The 25,179-nt window shown below is 40.2% G+C and overlaps 1 protein-coding gene across 4 annotated transcripts in view; it reads right to left on the bottom strand.

The window, feature by feature from the left end:
• The window catches only part of TNFRSF19 (TNF receptor superfamily member 19), a 52,871-nt gene that overhangs the window by 26,294 nt on the left and 1,398 nt on the right, over nucleotides 1–25,179 (bottom strand). The window contains exons 1-3 of one of the 4 annotated variants that reach the window (XM_035115255.2): nucleotides 17,718–19,566; nucleotides 10,357–10,455; nucleotides 7,668–7,778 (exon numbers count right to left, since the gene is read on the bottom strand). In XM_035115255.2, the coding sequence (XP_034971146.1) occupies nucleotides 7,668–7,778; nucleotides 10,357–10,422 (177 nt within the window). In that variant the 5' untranslated portion in view covers nucleotides 10,423–10,455; nucleotides 17,718–19,566. Of the gene's footprint in view, nucleotides 1–1,793; nucleotides 1,868–7,667; nucleotides 7,779–10,356; nucleotides 10,456–17,669; nucleotides 19,567–25,179 lie in introns of those variants that run through there. The other 3 variants (XM_035115253.2, XM_035115252.2, XM_035115256.2) reach the window with 3 other exon arrangements.

The raw sequence follows: 25,179 nt of genomic DNA on the forward strand, positions 1-25,179 counted from the left end.
CAAATATTAACTACCAATATTAACATGTTTTCAATGTTTATTAGCAACACTGAGAACATAGAGAGGAGCTGGTGCTATGTATTTATAATAGCTAGAATATTATGGTAATTAATTTAGCAAAATTGGAGTGCAAATTACTTTATTTAAGGAATGTGTGCACCTTCCTTCAATATTTCCAAGGTGGTTCACATAAATGATATAACAAATACAATACAGCATCAATGACATTAATAAAATAGTAAAGTAAAACTGAATAAAAACAGCAACATAAAATATACCATTAAGTTAAAATTCTTGAGAAAATAAAAAGGGTATTTGACTGATGTGAATGATACATTACCTATAGCGCTTTGGGAAGTGAATTATTTAAGCAAGGTGCCACTATCAAGAAGGCCTTCTCCCCAGTCACCATTTTAGGGGAGGGACTCATTTTAGATGGCTGGGGAGGGCTTCTGAAGATAAACATGGAGTTTATGTGGGAGTCCACCATGTTGCTATTTCAAAGTGCTCATGCACTGGCGGAGGAAGCCAGAGCGGCACCTGGGGCGGCAAACCTGGGGGCGGGGCGCTGCAATGTGCGTCGCATGCGCAGATGTCGTGCGATGCTGAGTCGTGGGGTGGCCCCCCCGCGACTCCCAAGCTGAGCGCTGCGGCGCCGCCCGGTAAAATGTTTCCCTTGGTGCCGTGGCGGGTGGCTTTTAGCTGCTGCCGCGCCGAGCGAGGCTTTTTACCAGCGGCCACCGCGGTGCTTGGCTTGGGAGTCTGGGGTGCAGAATGTCACCCCCTCCAGTGTGGAACCTGGGGTGACCCGCCCCCTTTGCCCCACCTTGCTACGCCCCTGTGCTCATGATAAAGCCTTACCTTACCCTCTTCCTTGCATATCTTTGTGGCGGTTTGCAGCTACAGTTTCAGTGGAAATTTAAAATGAATTGGTTTCTTCACTGTGTGGTACCAAATGATTAGTGGTCATACAGTAAGCATGATGACATCAAGTGCTATGTAGTTAACCAGATATGGTCCTGTGATGTCACTGAGTTCTCCAGTTGTCCTCACTCTAAAAAGGGAGTGCAAGTGTATCCCATACTTTCCTTTTTTGGGGGGGGGAAACCCTTTCCTTCCTTGCAATTTTCTATTGCCAAAACCTGCCAAGTCTGGTGTCTTTCTTGCAATAATAACCACCAGTATGTCATGACTGCAAATATATTCCATAAACAAACTGCAAGGGATATCTGCATTTATATTGTTCTGGCAAATGGTAGTGGAAAGGGGTGATATCAGGAACAAGAGTTTTAGAAACAGACACTTCTCCCACATCCTTCCCTTAAATACTAGATAAACTTAAAACATAGCATTTTTATATGAAGTAATTTGTTTCTTTTTAAAAAGCATATTCTGAAATGTGCATATTGTAGTTAAGAGTTGCAAAGCATATTGTTTGAAAGAGATAACAAAATGTTATCCAGTAACTGCTTCAAAATAGTTTCTTTGAAAGACTTGCCAAAGATATGGAAGATATGTTTTAAATAGCACATACAACAAACCAGTTTCCTGATTACTATGTTAAAAGCAAGCAAGATGATCTAACGTGTATCTAATTTAATGGACAGAGAATTGGACAGAGTATAATAATTTCTTTAGAAATTATCTATAAGCCTTCAGACTGATGCAAGCAATGAGCTATAACTAGGGCTAAACCCAAATGGCCCCTCAAATTTCACAGGCATATTTGACAAGGCATTAAAGGCAACGTATTTTGAGTGGGCATTATTTTTGGGGTTTAGGAAAACACTCACTGGCGCTCTTGAAGTTCTGTCAGGCTAGTGGCTGCCATTCCTTCCCCAACCTCCATATCACCAAGAAAGAGGCACTGTATTAAGGGAGGGAAACAAAAACAGTGGCTGCCACCTTGATGGCTCTTCAAGAGCTCACATTTCATCAACCACTCCCAAAATGAAGCCTGCTAAAAACTGTGGGAGGGACATGAATCTGACCTTTAGACAGTTTGTAAGTAAACCAATTCTTAACTTACCAAACCTGTGGTCTTTTCCTATGCTGGGGATAGAGAGATGTTTTGGAACTCACAAGGGCATATTTTAAAGGTCTAACAGTCCTTATTTCCACGCTTTAGTTTGCTGCATATTTTGTGATTTTAAATCTCTGCTAAGGGTTCTCTCACCAAAGAGTACTTGCCCCAAACTTAAGATCTTGGCAACCAGGAATTTTAACCTGTATTTTCTTGAACCAACAGATACAAGCTGTGAATTACTAACAGTGTACTGCTAACAGTGACTCCATCGAACAAGGGAAAATGAATTGTTGGTGAATTCCATAACCATGAGTTAATAGTACAAACACACATGAAGTTTATTTCCTCTTCTTCCCTCACTGCCTTTCTCTCCCAAACAGCCCTGTCTCTTCTCCCCATACTCCACTTTACTGGCTTCTCTATCAGGGCCTGGTCTAGTCATTTCATTGCTAGGACAAGGGTCCACCCTGGAAGATGTCATCTACCAACTGGAGACAGCAGTGGAGGAAGCCACTCGGGCACCTGGGGCGAGCCACCCCATTCCTTTCTCTCTGCAACCACATTCTGCCCCTTCTCAGTGCTTCATGTGACAAAGTAAAAGAAAACATAAAACCCTGTGTATTCTTAAGCATTTGAGTATTTTATTTGGGGGTATCATGCCCCCCCCAAGACTTTTCAGATATATTAATCCAACAGAGAACTGGAGTAGAGGCATAACCTTTAAGTCAGTAAGCCTTACTGACTCATAATCTTCTGCTGCTCTCTTACCAAAATATCCCAGGCCACAAAGGGCTGGCAGAAGGGGGATATGGCACGAATATGAAGGACCAAATGTGATCTTCCCAGAAGCAGCTCCAGCAAGGAAGCTGGACAGAGAATGACAAGTCTTTTCTTTACAGGTACGTAGCTGTGTTGGTCTGACATAGTTGAAACAAAATTTAAAAATTCCTTCCAGTCGCACCTTAGAGACCAACTAAGTGTCATTGGTATGAGCTTTCGTGTGCATGCACACTTCTTCAGTTACACTGAAACAGAAGTCACCAGATCCTGGCAAGAGCTCCACAAGGAAAAACAAACCATTTACCACTCTCAACTGGAGTTACTGAAAAAACAGAAAAACAAAAAACTCTCTTACCTTTCCAAACTACAGGCTACTAATCAAAACAACAAGATCAACAATATTGTCAGTCTCTCACAGCAAACACTCAGCCCAGCTGAGGAACCAGTCCTTTCACGTGGACTATCATTCTACCCTGCCAAATCCCCACAAATGATTCAGTTCTGCGGGGACTGTGAAGCATTTTCCCGCTGTTTACGCCTGAAGGAGTGCTTTCAACACACACAAGAACAAGACAAAGTAAAACAAACAACATATTCACAACATAACATCTCTCAGCCTACTGGGGAACCACCACCCTCCTAACACATTAATGAACAGAACATTGACCACCAACTACCACCGAAAAAATGTTACACAAAAAGGGACTCCACATGGACCCCTCCTGATGGACGTAATACCACACTAGATCTGTACATTGATTGCTTCCACCACAGAATCCAAACGGATGTGACCAGAAAACACCATAGCTTACAACAAAATCTAAACCATGCTGAAAGGAGAGCCATAGATAATCTCAGGAACAACCCAGACATTATAATTAAAGAGGTGGACAAGGTTGGAGCTGTCATCAACATGAACAAAACTGATTACATCCAGGAGGCTCACAGACAACTTTCCAATACCGCCTTTTACATAAAATTGGGCTCAGACCCCACACAAGATACAAAAAAGAACTGAACAAGATTGTTAAGGGATACCCCCACACATCCAAGAACAGATCCTCACAAACACACCAGCGGAACCTCAACCAGGAACTTTCTATCTTCTACCTAAAATACACAAACCAGGAAATCCAGGATGCCCCATCATCTCAGGTGTTGGCACTATTACAGTGGGTGTTTCTGGCTATATGGACTCTGTTCTGAAACCATATGCCATCAGTCCTCCCAGCTACTTATGTGACACCACAGATTTTCTGAGGAAAATACAATCTTTGAATAATCTTCTTAACAACACTATACTAGCCACTATGGATGTGGAATCTCTATATACCAACATCCCACACAACGATGGTCTACAAGCTATAAGGAACACCATTTCAGATAAAATCACAGTGGGCTTTGCTACCAAACTCTGCCATTTTGTCCTTACCCACAACCACTTCAAATTTGGTGATGACCTGTTCCTCCAGATCAGCGGCACAGCAATGGGCACCCACATGGCAGATTTAGAACGCTTCCTAAACTCCTACCCACTCAAACCTCTCTTGTACCTGCGATACATTGATGATATTTTTATTATCTGGCACATAGTCAACAGACCCTGGACACCTTCCACCAGACATTCAATGACTTTCACCCCATCAACCTAACAATGAACCAATCTATGCAAGAAATACTTTTTTTGGACACTACCGTACTATAAAAATACAGGATGGGCATATAGACACCACCTTATACCGTAAACCAAATGACCAACAAACATATCTACATGCTTCTAGCTACCATCCCAAACATACCAAACAATCCATTGTATATAGCCAGGCCCTATGTTACAGCCACATCTGTTCCAAATCTACAGACAGAGACTCTCACCAAGATCTACAGCAAACCTTTTTAGAACTAAAATATCCACCCGATGAAGTTAAACAACAGATCAACAGAGCCAGACTGATACCCAGAGAGAACTTGCTGCAAGACAGACCCAAAAAAGAAAATAACAGAATACTACTAGTAATCACATACAGCTCCCAAGTTAAAACAGTACAACGCATCATCAGAGATCTACAACCTCTCCTAGACAATGACAGTTCTCTTTCTCAAGCTCTGGGAGGAAGACCTTTCATTGCCTACAGACAACCACTCAATCTTAAACAACTCCTCACCCACAATAATACAACCACCAGACTGAACATGGACACTGGTACCAGAGCCTGCAATAAACCCAGATGCCAACTTTGCTGCCACATACACCTGGACAACACCATTACTGGCCCCAACAACATCAAACATACCATCTCAGGGCTATTTAATTGCTCATCTTCTAACATTGTGTATGCCATCAAATGCCAACAGTGCCCTTCAGCTCTCTATATTGCACAAACAGGCCAACCCTTACACCAAAGGATAAATGGACATATATCTGACATCAGGAATCACAAGACAGAGAAACCAGTAGGAGAACACTTCAATCTCCCTGGACATTCTATACAAGATCTCAAAGTAGCTGTCTTATTGCAAAAGAATTTCAGAAAGAGATTGGAAAGAGAAGTTGCTGAATTGCAACTTATTACCAAGCTTAAAACCATGAAGAGACCTGGTCTGAATAGAGACATTGGATTCTTATCTCATTATACATGATAAAGCTATTTTTAGCCATCTCACCCCTTGCTTTTTCCTATAAGATGAATTGCAGTCGTTATCAGTCGTCAACAGGTTTACCACACCTATCAGCCAATCACCCATTCCCACCACCCTTCTGAGTAAGACCCCTCCCCACACTCTCACTATATATAAGGGTCTGGTGACTTCTGTTTCAGTATATCTGAAGAAGTGTGCATGCACACGAAAGCTCATACCAATGACAAACTTAGTTGGTCTCCAAGGTGCTGCTGGAAGGAATTTTTAAATTTTGTTTCAACTAAGTCTTTTCGTGTGAGAACCAAGGCAACAGCCCCCTCCTCATTTTGCCTCCCCAAATCTCTGAGTTCTCTAGTAAGCTTCCACCTGAGCCCATAGGAGAGGAGCAGCAAATCAGCTGGGAAAGGAGAAAGCTGCAGCCTGAATGAAACTCCTGTCCTGCCCCAGCAGGAAAGGGAAGGTATGTTACAAGAACAGCCCATGTTTTGATTTATACTTGCATGTGAAGATGTATCTTACATGTGTATTCACTGTAATATACATGTTCACATGCAAGTATAAATAAAATGTGGTTTTGTTGTTGTTGTTGTTGTTTAGTCGTTTAGTCGTGTCTGACTCTTCGTGACCCCATGGACCATAGCACGCCAGGCACTCCTGTCTTCCACTGCCTCCCGCAGTTTGGACAAACTCATGTTCGTAGCTTCAAGAATGTGGTTTTGGATATGTTTAATATGGAGGCAGTTGTGTACCACAAGAGTCTGGATTATGCAATGGTACGGTAGAAAGATTTGGAAATTAGACAAGGTAGAAATTGGAAGGACAGGTAAAACAGCAATAGTTATTTATTCTGAAGAAGTAGGGAGAGCAGAAAGACACCATTCCCTGAGTTCCACCATAGCCTGCAGGTGTGAAGTAATGGCTTTATATTTGGGTGGTCCTGTTTTGCTTCCAAACTTACAGGCACTTGGCCACCCAAGCAAATGGGAGGAGAAGACTCTGCGCCTGGAGATCTAAGTATCATAGGTTGTCGGACAAAAATCAGGTAAGATTTTAATGAGCAACGTTGCTCTGAGGTGTCAGAAACTGAAGCGCTAATATTTACCATCTATCCAAAGATAAAAGATGAAAAGAAGCAGTTAACCAAGGGAGAGGCTTTCACAAAAGATGGTTAGACAACCATCTGAGTCACCACCAGAATATTTCAACTTCTGTCATGAACTCTCAGTGTACACTGCTTTCTATGGGAAACTTCTTGTCTAAACGACTATTATCAGAATTCATCCGCATTTGGGTTTGTTGTTGTTGAGCTCAAATTAGGCAAACCAACCATGGTTAAGAAAAAACTGCTGGGTTTGACAACAACCCCAAACTTTAGTTTAAAAAAGACACAATTTGTAAGCTAACAACAAACCATGGATTCACTTCTTGGTTTGTTGTTAACAACAGCAAGTTGCCTAGAGTGGGTTCAGATGCTCAAGCAAGTCACAACAAATAATAATTTAGCTTTACATGCAAATGCAACCAGTCCGTAGCATGAAAATACTTTCTGCTCTTCCAAGTGACAAAAAGCACATAGTAGCAGTATTAAACATTATTTATGACACTCATAAGATGCACAGCTTCTCATTTAACTAAAAGCAGTGAAGAAAGGGTGTAATGTTCTTTAAGAATAAAATCTCCTACTAAATTTTAAGTTTGTGGATGCTCTGAGCAAATCAGTTCAAAGAAAGCAGAAACCACAAAGCTTCTGTTTTAACATTTTTACTCCAGAACCAAATACGGCTAAGAATATAATCACATATTTCATGTTTTTGTATAGAAAGGAATGGCCTAAAAGTTATGAATAGCCTCATAACTATATAAAATGACTGCCAAAGTGTATCACAGAATATTGGTTGCTGTGAATACCAACTGCTGTGGAACACAAATGTGAGGGTGCTATTGTGCACATGTCATCTTTGTGGGCTTCCCATAGACATCTGGTAGGCCTCTATGGGAAAGCAATGCTTCATTAGATGGGCCTTTGGGTCTAACCTAGCAGGGCTGTTCTGAAGTTCTTAATACTGGGAATCTAAATATTTTTAACAAAACGCTTGTCATTTCTAAGTGCCATTTCACAACCCTCAGTGACTCAATACATAATACTCAAGTTAATCTCAATAACTGCGAAACATGGGATCAAAAGAAAAATGGTTTAGAGAATGTGAATAAACATGCATACCTTAGACAGTTCCATGCCAGGTCCACATTGTTTGCATAGCATACAGTTTCCATCATGATTCCTGAACTCTTGCTCTCTACAGTCTCCAGTTTCACAAATTACAGTATTTGTCTAAAAATGAAAATATAAATTTAATTAATAGTGCTTCAGTTAATCTGTTTCTATTGGTGTAATCCTACATGTCTTGCTCCTCCTCCCTGGTGCTTTCAAGGTGTTGAGATTGCGCTCCCTGGCTGCAGTCCTGTATGCACTTATTTGGGATTAAATGCCATTGAACGTTTGGCATGTGGCCCTTCTTAGGATCCAGAGCCTCTGGCACCCCACCCTGTGAAACACTCCATTTCAGGCCTTTTTGCAGGCTATAGTCAATGGGAGGACCATTGGCAGTAGCTTCCAATCTTGCTGGTTGAAACAGTAGCCTTATAAGTATTGGAGCTCTCTTTACTGATAGATAAACCAATGCTTTATCCTAATCACCTCCAGTAGGAAAAATCTTTGAAAGCAAATTACTGATGCAACATCTGTGCTTAGATTCATTTTAACATTAAGACATGTAACTGAAATAGTTGTAACTTTTATCTATCTAATTACAGTAAATTGGTTTAGAAGCAAAGTCAAATTGGTGATATGTATCTGTGGTACCTTAAAATATAGTTAACATTTGTATTTTTGAAGTGTTTTCCTGGAAGTAGATGCTATTGACAGAAATACACCACCCCTCACTGAAGCAAGTTGGAACTATTAGGCACTAATTTTTTTAAGTATACAAATATCAAAATTCTTTTGACAAACTATGTAAGCTAAAATTACAAAAAAATTAAAAATCACTAAAACAAAAACAATATGCTACATCTTAGTATTTGAAATTGTGCAAAATATGTATTTGCTCAGAAATAAGTCCCACTGTATTCACTAAGGCTTACAGAGAAATCTATTTAGAATTACAGCCTTACACAACTCCCATTTAAAACCAGTGGTACTTAAATTAACTATGTGTTTAAGTCCTACACACATTTGTGAGACAAATACACATCATTTTCAATATTACTTCAACATGGGTGGTGGGTGGTGACTTCTAAGTATTGTTACTCTGCAAATATGAGCTAGAGGTTTGCTAACCTTAACTAAGATTGTAACACCACCACATTCAGAACTGATCCTACATTCATTGCCTCTTGGTGAAGCATGAACTGCTTTGGGCTAATTCACAATATCTTAATCAGCTGAATTTTATCAATAATCTTATAGAGGCTTCCCAACCTGTTGACCTTCAGATGTTTTATACAACAGCCCCAACCAGCATGGTCAACGATTAGGGATGCTAGTTCTGACCAGCTTTTCTGTAATTGACACTGATTACTAAGAAAAAATATATCCAATATCTTCCAAGAGGACATGAACACTTCCTCTTAAGGTTCCCATTATTTCCACATCGTTGATCAGTTCCTCCCTGTTGGTGAGGACCAGGTCCAAGATAGATGATCCTCATGTTGCTTCTTCCATTTTCTGGGAAATAAACGTGTCAGCAAGACAATGGAGGAATTTGTTGGACCGTACATTCTTGGTGGAGTTTTGCATTCCAACAATTATCGGAGAAGTGTAAGTCTCCCATGACTACTGTATATCTCTTTGTTGAATGTTTGGTAATCTACTCTAGGAAGGCATCCAAGTCTTCAGTCTAGCTTGGCTGTCTACAGCAGACACTAAGGTAACTGTTGCTTGCCTCTCCTACAATTATTACCCATATAATTTCTATCTGCCCTCCATCTTCCAGATAATGGATCTCTTCACAAGTGCATACATCCTTTACATACAATGCTACTCCTCCTCCCTTCTTGTTTGGTCTATTCCTTTTGAACAGGTTATATGCTGCAGTTTCTACATTCCAGTCATCAGTCTCATCCCACCAGATTTCAGGTCATATTTGCCATCCTGTTTTAAGAGCTCAAATTTGTCTTGCTTGTTTCCCATATAGTGAACATTAGTATAGAAATAACTGAAATCATGAGTCGTTCCCTCCAGCTGCTTCCATCTTGTAGTTTCTTGTCCTTTAAGCAGTTTTTGGAGCACCACCTCAGTTTCCTATGTATCAATGAGGCTATTATACCCAATACCAGGTGTTCCCCTGCTGTCTGCAAAATTATCTCCCTCCCCATAAGGATTTAGTTTAAAGTTCTCCTGATCAGGTTTGCAAGACTCTTAAGCAAATATATTCTTGCCAACCGCTGTGAGGTGCAACCCATATCTTGCCAGATGTCCCTCAAAATAGAGGAGACCATAGTCCAATAAGCCAAACGTTTCCTGACAACAACACCTGCGCAGCCAGTGGTTTACTTCCAGTATTTTCCTCTCTCTTCCTAGGCCACAAATGTCAGCAGGAAAGATGGCTCTTCAACTTCCTGCCCAGAGTTTCAAAGCCCATGCTATATGTCAAAGGCTGTGTCTGGCAGTATTGTTTGTACCCACACAAATCAGAAGGGTTGTGGTCAGTGGGGTTTATAAGATTTGACAACAACTCCATCACACTGTAAATCTATGCACCTGGAAGACAGCAAACCTCCCAGGACCTCCTGTTACTTCGGCACACTGTTGTCTCTGACTCCCTCAGTAGGGAGTCATCTACTACCACCACTTGTGCAACCCACTGGTGCATAAATTCACAACACACATCAAGAAATTGTCTACTTACAAAACATATTAGAAGTATCAGCAACTTCAGCATGCTAGAATGCCACTGTGACCTTTTTGTATCCATTTCTGAAGTCTTTTCTTTAACGAAGTACTAAATCTGAAAAAAGAAAATAATTTTAAAACTTCAGGGTGGATGAACTAGCAGTGTTGCATCTAGGTTCTAGGCCTGCACAATGGTGAGTAATCACATATCTGTATGGGAAAACTGGTGACTCCTGAAAATCTGACCTAGTCCTTAAAGAAGTGCTTGGCTATGCTACTTTAGTCTTCCATGCTCCATAGAGAAATACATTCCTCCACATATGTACTAAATGACAGAATGAGGGGTTTTTAGCCTAGCTTTCTCCCTGCCCTCCATTATAGTTTTCTACATGTAAATGCTTTTGTACGAAGGAACATTCAGTCATTTGTTCACTCTCACCTGGGATCCAAAGTGGTACATCCTAATCAGCATTACTATCTAAGTTACTGCAACTCTGAACTGTAGCAAAGTCTCCAATAATCCAGTCACAGCCACTGGCTCATCAAAAGTAAATCTCTACAGGCTATGAACAAAAGAATTTGTTTGGAGCTAAGAATCAAGCCAAACATAAACTTAAACCAAACTCAGCACAGAATCTTTCTCTTTCCCAATTTAAAACCCCAATTCTAATTTTAAAACCTATGTTGGACATAAACATAAATAGAAAGTCTGCCTGATGCACAAGGAACCTAGCTAAAGGTGCACACATGCACTTGGTTTGGGAAGCAACTCATTGCCAGCATTTGGCTAGACTGGCATGCAAATCTCTCTAATATATAAAATCTTAAGGATGTTGTCACATTGCAGTTTGGCTACAGACAAGTGGCACTGCAAATGACAGTGTGCTGAGCTGCTGAGCTGGTGGGTGGGAGGATCCAAAGGACAGAGACCCAGGAAATGTGAGCAGGAGGGTGATCTAGGCAAGGTGCAGAGGAGGGATCTGGAGGATGGAGATATGGATGGGCAGGCAGCCAAGACAAAATTAGGAGGAGGAGGAAAGAAGAGAAGGGAGTCATGTGCAAGCAAGTGGCTCAGGCAAGCAAAGGAGCAATGGCAAGAGCTAAGGGTTTTTTGTTTTTTGTTTTGCCAAGGTGTAAAGAGGAATAGGTGAGGTTGGTGAGCAAAAAGGAGAGGGGCTTGTCATCTGGGCAGCCCTGTACCTCCATACACACTGTCTTAGCTTGCTCCCTGGATAGGTCATTTTGGTGCTGCAAAAGCAGCAAAAACTATGTGGGAGGAAGCAAAAAAACAACTAACTATTGTATACTGGAATAAAACTGTTAGCAAACTAGGGACAACAATTTTGATACAGCTTTTCTTATATATAATCGGTCATACACTTTAAAAGCTGGGTAGGCTAGCTTTTTATTATGATCCAGATATACTACTTTTATATATGTATATCCAAGGCTGGAAAAGAGCAGCCATGTAAATAATGTCTGAATACCAGGTACCTGTCCCATTCTTCAGTCACTTATCTCCTCCTCACTCTCAGACTTAGGGCTCTTGGGTTCAAGGTGAGCTGCAGCAGTCACTTCCAATGACTCAAAGAACCACAAGTGCATATAACTTCAGATATGCAAAATAGCCCCCACAAGGCCTACTCAAAAAAATATTCATCTCATTTTTGCCTGAAGAGCTATGTGCACAGCTCACATGATTATGTGATTGATTTCTGGGTCTGCTGATCCCAAGGACTAGATGATAATTACTGTAATGCAAAATAAAACGAATCACTATTATAATGTCCAAATGCACTCCTTTTTTCTAGGTTTCCAGTTTCAAGAGGCCTTTCATAAAATCCTCATAGTACAGCACACTGTGATGCATGTTTACAACTTATATGCTTAATTATGTTATTTGAGAATCCAAAAGCTGGTAATGATAAACTAAACTAAATAGGAACAATTGTGATATATGGCAATATTATGATAATAAAACTGTACAACAGAAGAGAGGTAACCAACTTTGGGGGGCCGATTTGCAATCTGTCAGTTATTTTCTGATCCCATCCAAAGGCTTGGACTAACCAATAATATATTAAAAGAATCAGAAATTAAACTAGTATAGAAAAAACATCACAGCAAGTATTCTATCAGGTACTTTCTGGAGAGCAGAAAGAAGGACAGGGTATAAATTTAATAAACAAAATAATGCTAATCATTCCATTGCTGATCCACAGTGCCCCTCCCCCAATAGGCTAGTCACTTCTCAGATAGTCGGACAGACAGAAAGGCTCTTTCCACTGGCCTGCTTTGACACATTTGTACTTTAGTTTTTTGTGCCATCTGCTCTAAGTTTTTCCAATCAATAACTAAGGGAAGGATCTAAATATAATAAAATTAAAATCCATCTCTGTACCCAATTATCTCTTGTTACCAAATTCCAGCAAAATAATACAAAAAGCTATATGTATATGTACATATTATTTTATATTTTTTATGAAGCTTTCTACAGACATATTCTTTTCTTATGCAATTCTTTGAGTATTTTTATATTGAATAGCAAATCTAACATTTTCCTATGAACATTGCCAAACCCAATACCAGTGTCAGGAATTCCACATGCAGAAACTAAGTCTTAACCTTCAAAAGCCAAACATTTCACATCACATAATTCTACTACTACCTAGTACTTCTGTTCATCTTGCTGTACACTCTAAGCCGATTGCCTCATCTATATATTGAAGAATTACTCAGCCTCCAAAATACAGCAATTCATCAAAAGGCTCTGAGTTGAAGTTTACAACTGCTGGAACCTCCAAAAAGAAGTCTGCAAACATCTGGATATTAAATTTCAGAGAACTCGTTTAGCCTCAACAGTTGCAAATTCTCTTCAGTACTTTACAGCAGTTATGTCTGAACTTTCTAATCACACAAGTTTTATAGGCACTTTTCAATTCACAGAAACACCTCAGGAGACGGCTCAGCTAATATACATAGGAAGAGTATTCAATGTAGCATGCAGTAATGATCCCTGAATCAGAATACACAGAAATAACATAGTGCTTTTCACAAAGAAAATTAGATTAAAAAATTAAAGAACTGGAACATAGAAATAACTGACTGACTTGCCTGGAAGCAAATCTTGAAAGGAATGAAACTGTGCCAACTGCGTGTTTCCTGTTTCTGTCTCCAGTTCAAACATTTCTGGTTTAAAAACAGACATTACTGCACTTAATAATAGGCTGCTATTGGGCAAATTTGTTCTCTGCTGCTATCAAGTGGCACTGTACTGATGTCAGTTGGACACAAGCCATTCAGTCTATCCTTTTCCTGTGTATACAGAGAGAAAAATATGTCCAGAAATGGTGTATCCCAAATCCAACTAATGTAGACATTTTGCTTCTACTTATTAATATTTATAATGAGTTTTAATTAAAAATATATAACCTTTTTTCCCCTACCAAGGGATAAACTGCTTCTGGTGAAACCAGAGCAGCGCACGGAAACGGTGTTTACCTTCCCGCCAGAGCAGTACCTATTTATCTACTTGCACTTTGATGTGCTTTCTAACTGCTACGTTGGCAGGAGCTGGGACTGAGCAATGGGAGCTCACCCCGTTGCGGGGATTTGAACCACCAACCTTGCAATTGGCAAGCCCTAGGGCTCAGTGGTTTAGACCACAGGAAAGAGCTACTGGTATTTTAGGGATGCCCAAAGTCTTTGGCATCCCCAGTGGGATTGCAATTTTTTTTTATTAGACCCTTATACCATATCACATTTTTTAAAAACAACAACACTGGGTTAAATAACAGGGGATAGCTTTCACTGTTGAGGAAACAGTAAATATGAACAACTTCAAATGTATTGGAAGTTTATTATGGCTGTACTGTTTCTTGATTAGTGTGTTCTGGATAGGCTTAGCTACACTGAAATCATTAATGGTTGAAATTACTGTACTGTCACTCTAAAATGTTCCTGCCATCATCTAATTTCAGTTATTCATGTGTGATAATTTGGTATAATTTCACTTTATGCATTTCCTGATCTTACTTTACAGAATACAGTCAATATATTTTGTATTTATGTCAATTACATACAGTTAACACAAGGAAAACACTATGTGTTGTGTTGTCTGGCTTATTAGATCAAAACAGCTCAGGTGGATAACATATGTATTTATGTAGCTACAAGAAAATATAAACAGATGTACCGGTAATGGAGATTAGCTTCTGCAATTAGCAAAATACAATGTGTAATAAATCAATAAAGCATTAATTTATCCCACTCAGCACCTCCTATTTGCTTCCCCCAGCCTCCTCAACTTATAAACCTAGTTGCACAAACTTGACATCAATAAAGGCTCCTACATTCATATATCACCAACGTATTTTCTTTAGATTTCACATGTAAAGAGAAGAGGAACAATGTATAATAAAAAGATAATTGACTATTGAGTCCTGGCCTCCTTGACACATAAGCTTTTGATAAACTATTACCTCTCACACTTTCCCCATCAATTCCTTATGTTTGAGAAAAGATTGAAACCTTCACTTATCCATACTATTTTAGGCACCAGGGGGGGGGGGGGAAAGAATACCGTAAGACAACTAAACAACAACAACGCAAGTGCAGAAGATGGCCAGTGTCAATAATATATAATTGCATGAATATACACTCCTCATAAACAACACACTTCAAAATTTCCCCACTTTGCCAATACCAAATCCCTTTTTTTCCAAAACACTCCCAGCACATCCGGAAAAACATGTCTACCCTACCACGTTTCCTACGCTTTGGGGTGCTAGATCTCAAGTAACCTGAGCTCTGATATGAGGTCACATGAAAAATATATTAATGCGTTATATTGATAGATTGGCAAAAGACTTCTGCTCCTCTTTTTGTTATGCTAAAAAGTATAAAGGTATTTTGAACAAATAAAGTTTTAGGTAGTTAATGAATTACTCCCCCATAATTTCCAAATTCCAAGAAATTAGGTTAAATATGAGAACCCATTCCAGAAATGAAAGGTAAATGAATGGGTGACCTAGGCAAATATGCAAAGGCAAAGAGTCAACTGAAAATTGTTGAATCAACTTCTAATAAATCTGCAATTAAGGGTAATGCCAAGTAGCATATTGAGCCAAAAGAAGGAACATCAAGATCCCACACGGCCACAGACCTTTAGAACTTACTTCCGTGTAGTCTGATTTATTTATACCAGCACAGACAAAATAGCTAACCAAGCACTACTACTTTGTTAAGGCTTTTCCTGACAAGTTAAGGGCAAGGAAAAAAACTCAGCAGCTTTGGCAACACATGGGTCATAGTTCAACTGGTAAAGTTCTTGCCAGTTAGCATACACTCCCAGCTGTTACCATGATTTATCATACCATGAAATAAGGTATAAACCTTGTGCATTGGCCTGATCCAGCAAGCTCTTATTTTGTTCCTATATTCAAACAGTTCTTTCTTACTTTTGAAGTAGTGACATGACAATACTGCCGATTTACTAAAGGCTACTTTATCATCATCATCATCATCATACCTTTTATTGGCATCACATACAAACATCCATAACAAATCAATACAGAATTACCACCTCCCCAGTGGCACAAAACATTCTCCCAAAGAAAAGAGGCAAAGCAGTCTACTTTATAATTAGAGATACTTTTGAATTTTCAAATTCAACATTCAAAGTAAGGGAGGTTGCATATGTATAACAGGAACATCTATGTACAGATTTGAGCTTATTTCAAATGTCAGCTATTTTGAACCCTTCAATTTAAGGCACGGGGCAGAGGAACAGAAGGCACCCATGTCTGTTATCTTTGTTAAGCTCAAACCATGGGTTTGTTGTTGCCATCGCCATAGCTCTGGGTATACCATACCTATGGAAGTTTTGGTCAAGTTTCTTCTGTACAGGCATATATTCCTGGTCCCTCTATTTGACTAAGTTATAGGTCTTCTCCACACCCACCAACACCATTCCCAGTGGACATCTGGCATGGGAGGGACTGCCCAATTTGAAGCAACCTGTTTGGGAGGCTTTATGTGCTACAAGATCTCCAATTGGATCGGTGGTTCTTACCCCTCGACACAATTTTGCTAATTTGCACTATTTGAGGGCTAACTGCTATCTAGTTGCAACATTGTCTCATTTGGAAAGCCAAATAATCCTTCATTTATTTGAACTTGCTTGAAGTAATTTTGCCACTTCTGGTGCTCCATCCAGGCATTTCTGTTTAAATTAAAGTTCTGAAGTTATCTGTTCTTAAGCATCTATCTTGTTTGATAGTACAGTATAGTTATACCCTTACTCCAATATTCTGTATTTAAGACCTGCCTTTTTATCTGTACATTGACAGTCTTTGTTTGACTGGGTATAATTCTGTAAGTATAATTTATATTTTCCTCTTTGGGGTTGTTTGTTATGGGCAGAAGAGTCACACAGCACAGTAAAAAGAAGAAAGGACAATTCCACTCAAAGTCTCTTGACTGGAAAGAGAGCAACTTTAAGTGAGAATTCAGCAGGCAGCACCAGCAAACTGCATCGACACACCAGGGTTTCAACTATTTAAGAGTTACACACTGAAATCCTTATCCGGAAGCAAGCCCCACTGGGCACATTGATACTTAATACCAAGAAAACACACACAGGATTGTACAGACATATAACTGAAAGGTGGGGGCATAAGAACCCACAGGGCATCTTACAATACAGATTGCTGTGGGGTAAACCTATGGGAGATTGGGGTTAAACATTAACACATCCCCCCAAACAAAACCACGCAGCAGAACAATAGTAAGACCATAGCACTACAATAGCAAAGCCATATAAAAACATTGTCGGAAATTAAAAGCTCAGAATAAGAAGAGGAAATCAAGCACAACTGAGGAAACATCCCTAGGGAGGGGACTTCTCAAGTCAGGGCGCCACCACAAACAAGGCTTTCACTAGGTGACCTTAACAGATTTTAAACCACCCTGGGTACTGAAACCACATCCCTCCCCTGGCTGGCATAACACAATCAAAGAGCACGGTGTGACGACGATCACCCACTACCTTCTAGGGGGCTAAGCGGGACGAGGAACCGCCAGCGCCTGGGCAGGAGAACTGGACATCCGAGTGTATTCCGCCTTGGGTTGCGCAGCGGGAGAAAGGCGGCATACAAAAGTTGGGAAATAAATCCCAATATCCAGCAGCTCAGCCAAGGCAAACCCCTCCCTCCCGCCTCCGCCTTTCCCTCAGCCCCGCTGCCTGCTGCCGACGCCTTTCTGGCCACCTCGCGAAAGCAGAAGGGCTCTCATCCCTCTCCCTCAGCTCCAGGGCGGCGTGTGCCTCACCGTCATTGTGGTCCGCCACTTGGCTCGGCGAGCGCAGCAAAAACCCACCAGGAAAGAAAGAAGAAGAAGAAGAAAAAGCTTAGAGGCGGCGGGGTGTCCGTGACGGTTATGCCAGCCGCCCGCCACCGGCTGCTGCTGTTGCCGCTGCGCGAGGCTCCCATCCAGCCCCACAGTGGCTCCTCCGCTTTCGCCAGCCCACCCGCCGCCTCTCTTTCTGCCCCGCAGCTCCCTCTCGTAACCTAGGCAACCACCCGCTGCTGCTCCACCTCCTTCTCAGCGCTGGGAAGCACGGGCCAATCGCAGGCCGTCACGCCACGTGACCCTCCCGGGAGGCGGCAACGCTTAAAACTCGAGGCGGCCGCAGTGACGGTTGAAAGGGGGGTGGGAGGAGCCGTTGGGGCCTATCCACCACCACGCGCCGCTTGGCAAGCGGGAGTTTTGAAAGCCGGGTACGTGGTGGGGTATGATTTCTATTGAGTGTGGCTGATAAGGGTCTCCAGCTCCCCCCAACATTAAAAGGCAAAGGGGAGGGGGAGCCGTTTCTGTGATGTGGGCTGGATGAAGCATCGGTAGTTTGTGCATTGCCAGCCATCTGTCGCCACCCTTCACCCCTTGCCTACCACTTTTATATTCGGAATTTCTGATCTTGCAACGGCAGCCTTGCGATTTCATTTCGCAAAGGTCACCTTCTTGGGGCAGGTGATAATTAAAAGCAATATAAAGATATAATTCCTGCTGCAACGATAATCCTATGTAAATGCGAGTATTCAGAGTCAGATTTACTTCTGAGTAGTGCTGCAGGAAGGGATAGGATATGGGAGAGGATGTCTGTTTCTTTTCTCTCACTTCTACGGCTCTCTCCCGCGCCTCCAGTTTTATCTATTTATGCTAGTTGAAAGAAAGCTGGTGCAAATCATGCCAGTGTAAACCGACAAAAAGGGGCTTGTGTATGGTGGGAAGTGGGATTATTATTCTTATTCTTATTAATTGAATTTATATACCACCCTATACCCTGGAGTCTCAAGACACTTCACAGAATAGAATCAAAATATAAAACCACAAAATACATCATCAAAATAAAAACAACAACCCTAATAACCCCCCCAAACCACATTTTTAAAAGGGCATAGGCTCATCACAACATTTAAAGTAAGACAACAAAGTCACTTGTTTGAAAGACCATGATCTCAGAAATGTCTGCAGGAATATTTATTGGCAACCAAATTGGCTGTGTGCTTTTCTGATACAGTTAAGCTGCATCCTAACTGTTTACTGGTTCTTCATGTGGTGCTTGGGATAACTTAACCACAAAAATGCAGGTGTAACTAGAATTCACCATATAGGATAAAATTGGAAAGGAACAAAATGAAAGTCCACATTGCACCCGCTCTACAAACTCTGAATAGTTAGGATGCAAGTGAATTTGCACAGGTGATACTGGCATATCTGCCTGGTTGGCATTGCTGTATAAGACTTGCATAGGATTGTGCTGTAATATATTTAAGCTGAAAATGCACCTGGGACCATCAGTACAACTGCTGTGCTTTGAACAAGAGTATTGCTAGCTGCTGCATGTATCGGTAAAGCTAATGAACTAGCCACAGCGCACTTTAAAGCTAAAAGCACCGATACAGGGCAATCTAAAATGTTTTTGTGCTAGTGCAAATTTGCATTTGGATTTCTAGGACAGAAAAGCCATCACTGACTCTCTTTGGTAATATTAGATGTTTCATTGTGGAGTAGCAAAGAGAACTTGACTCTGATTGCCGTGTTGTTTTCTATCAATCTTTGGAATTAAAGTGTCAGTCACTTGCTACTACTGAAATACCTTGCAATATGCCTGACTCTTCATGTGATGCAGTGGTTTTCAGATATTATGCCTTCAGGAACTCCTTTTCATTTCAACTTGTTTCTTAGGGAAACCTATGTGCTTGCCATGTAACCCCTGCAGAAGACAATGTATCCTTGAACATGGCCCTTGCCTTCACCCGCCCAATTCCTATTGGACTTTCTATTTACCCCATGTGAATAAAGAATGTACCTTAGATAGAACATACATAATATTCCATACGCTTCATTTCAAAAGTCACTCAGGTTTTCTCTGAGTGTTTTGCATATTCAAATCCATTTAAGGCAGCTACTCTTACTTCAGACTAGACCTTCTGATGTGATTCAATGCTTCTCTGTCAATTTTTGTACTCTGAATAGATGAGCTACATGTTACATATGGCATTTGCACAGGTGAGGCCTGAATCAATTATGTAATTGCACTGAATATGTGTTTCATCTCCCACATTAACAGGCTGGCCCTCTGCAGATTTTCCATTGCACTACCCAAAGAGACAAGGTGTGCTAGAGGTGTAGCTTTTTAGAGGGAGATAACATGAAGAACTATCAGAAGCAGTGACAACCATTGCTGGCCCAATCCCTGCTGCCATCCTATGGAAGCAGCAGTTGTTTCTACCAGGAGACATTGGATGTTCCCTTCTGTTTGAGTAGTGCATTCTTGGCTGCATGAGTAAGGGCTAGTCAACCATGAGCTTAGGAAATAGAGGGAATGAGTCCTTAAGATTCTAAAGTATACTGTATTGATAGACCAGTGGATTTGATAGTCCTGTATGAGTTGTAGAAAACAAACCAGCTCTTTGTTATATCTGGTGAAGAGTTCAGTGTAACAGCAAAGTTTACTCGCCTGTTTTTCTTCCACTTTATTGCCTAATTTTAATCACTTGTGGAAAAGCAAGAATGATCTATTTGAGATGTTAACTGAACTGACCCTTATGAGAAAGCAGCAGTATATGGAATATTATCTGTGTAGCTCAATGACAGAGACAGCTCTAAACGTTAGAGTCTAAAGACAGATCTGTACATACTTGTTATGACAGCTGTTGGAAACTGATGTCAATATTATATTACAGAGTGTTTTAGTAATCTTTACTTCTACTAGTCCTAAAATATGTTTATGGTGTTATTTGAGACAGTTTGATTGTAGGAAGGAATCAATAATTGCTCCCATCTGTTGAGTAAATAAATAGTATATGTACATGTGGCTTTTGAAGTCAGTTTTGTTGAAAACATTGTGCAAAGGATTAATGAATGTTTGTGTAGTGCTTTGGAAGTCTAAAGTATTGTAAGTGCCAGGTATTATTATTAAATCCTTTATGAATCAGGCCCATGAAAGACTAAACCACCAGCGGGTTTTTTAAAGTGGCAGAATGCTGCACTGTGTTTTTTTATGTTATGTTTTTGCTTTTTACATTGCTTCTGGTTATTCTGCCTACATATCTACCAGTAGTTATTTATACCTTTCACATTTGTATCCTGCACTTTGAGGAGTTCTAAGTATACAGTGACTTTATATAAACCATTTGTAGTCCGCCTTTCATTATCAAATGCTCAAGGCAGCTGACAACAAAATCAAACCACAATTAAAAATAAAATTAAAAACCACAGAAGCAACACAAAACCCCCTCCAATAATACCAACAGCAATGGTAAAAATAATTCCATAGCAGTAGGTTAAAACCAATACAATAAAACCACCATATAGAAACCAAAATTCTTCTTTAAACTGAAGTTTTGTTGTTGTTCATGTTGCTAGTTTCTATAAGGCCAGTGGCGGGTGGGGATAGGGTGAGACATATATTCCACAGGAGGGAATTCCAGATTTCCAGGGGCAGCCATGAAAAAGGTCCTCTTCCTCTCTCAACCAAGCATTTTTAGGGGATGCTGGGACCACAGGAGGGCTTTTCTCAACAGACTGACATAATTTATCTCATTTTGTTTTCTTCTTACAACTCATGCAGGGCCGTCTTAAGCACCTCTGGTGCCCTGGCGCCGTGGTGCGACGGATCCCTCCGGCGCCCCCCCTGCTCCGTTTCCCAGCGCGACGGGCGGGTGGGCTCAGCGCGCAGCCGAGGGTGCTGCTGCGTGGAAGAGCGGGCAGGCGGGCGCAGCTGTGATGCGCCCCCCTGGCGGGTCGGCGCCGTGGCCGGCCATAGGGCCGGCCCTGAACTCATGTGATTTCACAGCCAGTTACCCATCCAAGCACTGACCAGACCCAGGCCTGCTTAGCTTCAGCAAGATGGTGGGCTCATGTTCATTCAGATCTGGAGCAACTTTTGTCTCCAGACCCAATTCAAAGTGCTGCTTTTGACACAAGGCTTTCCTGGCTTGGGATCACGGTACCTGAAGGACTATCTGTCAGCATATTGGCATAACTGAACCTTAAGATATTGTTTTGGGGTTCTTCAGGATACCCTGTAGGCCGGTGCGGTGTGACAGAAGCCTTCTATGGCCTTCTCAGAAGTGACAAAATCCCCAGTTCTAGCTACAGGTAGGGAGCCGTGTTGGTCTGCCGTAGTCGAAACAAAATAAAAAAAATTCCTTCCAGTAGCACCTAAGAGACCAACCAAGTTTGTCATTGGTATGGGCTTTCGTGTGTATCTGAAGAAGTGTGCATGCACACAAAAGCTCATACCAATGACAAACTTAGTTGGTCTCTAAGGTGCTACTGGAAGGAATTTTTTAAATTTTGTTTCAACATCCCCAGTTATCAGCTTTCCTAGCTTGGTATCACGTTGGGTGCAGGTTTATATTCCCAGGCTTTAAATCTGTTCTTAATTTTGATTTATTTTAATTGGTTTACATTTTTTACATTGTTCTTATATGTTTACACCGATTGGAAGTTTTTCCCTAATAATTAATTGTCACACAGAAGGGTTTTTAAAAAACAAACAAAAAAACCCCAAGATTGTGGCTGGTGATGGAAGAGTAATTCTAGAGTGAGTTCTAGAATTTTGCTGGAACTCTGTTTAGCTACCATTACAAATGTTTTGGGTGGCTGTGGTGAGATTATTACTTTGTGTGTGAAAGTTTACAGGTATCAATTCAATAGACAAGTTCACTTATGCCTATTAACATCAATAGAAAGGGGTGCCTAACTTTGTATTAGATTGTGTCTGGTATGTTTCCAGAGTGACTGTGTTTCTAGAATGTGAAATATTGGAAGGGAAGTTAATTACAGCAAAGACAGGGCATGATTATTTCACACCTGGCTTCTTAGATTGTCCACCTGTTTAATATATCTTCAGAAATTCAAGTGTAATTTATAATAAAATGAGGGCATCCCACTAACATGACCTAATGGCAGTTTGCTAATTTTTCATTTTAAAAAGGGTTCAATTCCATGCAAGCTGTATTTCAAAACAGGAAAATATGGCATATAAAATTGTTTGTCATTAATGGTCACTATAATAACATGTGGTTGTACTAACCTAGTTTTCAATATTGCTGATGTGCCAAGAGTTAAATAATTTGATAATCCACCACTATCTTCTAATGTTTTAATAATAAAGATACTGAATAAATTAAAACTGATGACAGGAAATGTGGCTATTTTAAACAGTCCTTTTAAAGTGAAAAGTTGTTGAAGGAAGAAAAGACAGAGCAAGAGACCTCTATTAGATAAAATTAGATGTCTTTGAAATATTTATATAATAACCTACAGACCTAAAAAAAATAGGTTGTGAGAAAAGGTTTCTAGACATATACTGTTAGATAAATCTTATGAGTCAATTAGGGCAGATTATTGATTATTGATGTAAAATTAAACCCTAGAAAAGCTTGGTATTGTATGTATTGCCCTGACAATAGCCCAAAGCAGCCTTGTGGAAAAATAGATTTCATGAATGGATTGTGGGTGGGTGGGTGAATTGAAAATGAGTTGGTAATAGTAAGTGACTCCAATAGGTTAGTAAATAAGAAAGAAGATCCCATAGGCACTGAATTTACCACAGCATATCTTCTGCAACTGATTTATACTGTTGCTTCAATAAATAATTTAGTAAAATTAAAAGAGCAATATTTATGTTGATTACAATGTGCCTGTGATAATAAAATTAGTGTAGGAAGAAAACAAATGGGATTTTTGGAGATTGAATACTAATCTGATATAAGGATATAAAAGAAATTGAAATGGGGAAATAAACTTGTCCTAAAAAGAAAATAGCTCAGTAAGTTGGGTAACTGTACTGAATCTGTTTAAAGCCTCATTAGAGTCATGTCTTTAAGTTGTAGCCCTAAAAGCAGGAAGAAAAGACATTTAAAATATTGGCAGACTTTACATTAGGGTTCTTAAACAACTATCTGGAGACCTAAATTGATCCCAGTTTACTGTATGGGATGAGTTCTTTAAAATTCTCATTTATCCAGTTTTCATGCATGCAGAGCACCAGCAATTGAGGACCATATTTTCAGAAAGTCTTCCATTTAAGTTAATAAAACAACTAATATTCTTCAAAGTATATAAATGTTTAGCCAGAGGTCATGGTATAGATTATCGGCCCTAAAAAATATGGTCATGATCTCATATTGAGAGGCTGGGTTTTCAAACATAACATCCAAAACCCTTTAACAGATGTTCAAGACTAAAATATGTTAAGAGCAGTTAATCCTCAGTTAGCATGTTTTAGGTATTAGCTACTTTTCTTTTTAAGCAGGAGTTAGTGATCTGCTTTATATTTCATTTCTTTTACTCCCATGTTGAAAAATACTGGGATTTGTTAATTCTCTTTATTTAAAAAACCCACACCCTGAAATTGTTTGAAGTACGCAGTGTCTGATTAAGATACGGAGATATGAACAAGCATATAATATAGCTTACGTTGTTTTTCCTGTTTAAAATTCAAAAAAGTGGATTTTTAAAAGTGATCATCAGATGAAAGGCAGTAGACAAAATAAATACAGTGTGTGTTAATCTCATTTACAAATTAAAGTAACATTTATTATATTCTTTTTATGATTGGTAGTCCCTTGGTCTGTAATCCTAAACATAGGGAGTAAGGCCCATTGGATGCAGCGGGACTTACTGAGTTAATATGCTTAGGACTGTGCTGTTACTACTAAATTGTAAAACTTTTAATCAATATATAAACATGGGCATAAATTGCCATGATAATTATGCATTGCATCCCAGAGACATGCATGCGTTGTTTCTTGCATGGATAGAATTGCAGCTGTGCACATTGATTTTGTGCTAATGCAAGGGTTAGCCCAGGCACCCCCAAAGTCGGCCCTCCAGATGTTTTGGGACTACAATTCCCATCGTCCCTGACCACTGGTCCTCTTAGCTAGGGATGATGGGAGTTGTAGTCCCAAAACATCTGGAGGGCCGAGTTTGGGGGTGACTGGGTTAGCCCATTGAGTGCTTCCAGCATCTCTATCTGTACATGGAGCTGTCCTGACATTGTAGTCAGTTGGAGAACCTGACCTGAAGAACACACAGACACGTGGATTGAAGCCAGAGTCTTCAATGCTACAACAAGATAGTATAACATATAATAACTTCTTGGAAGTGCATCACTGAGTTCACCAGAACTTGCAACCAGGTAAATGTGAAAGCATGCTTCTCTAATAAGCTACACTGAATTCTGTGGGACTTCATTCAGAGTAAACATGCAAAGTTAGAGTAGTTGTGCTCTTTATTTAACACATACAGTTTATAGTTCAGT

Source organism: Zootoca vivipara, chromosome 4 (assembly GCF_963506605.1).
Source record: "Zootoca vivipara chromosome 4, rZooViv1.1, whole genome shotgun sequence".
Classification (NCBI taxonomy): Eukaryota; Metazoa; Chordata; class Lepidosauria; order Squamata; family Lacertidae; genus Zootoca; species Zootoca vivipara.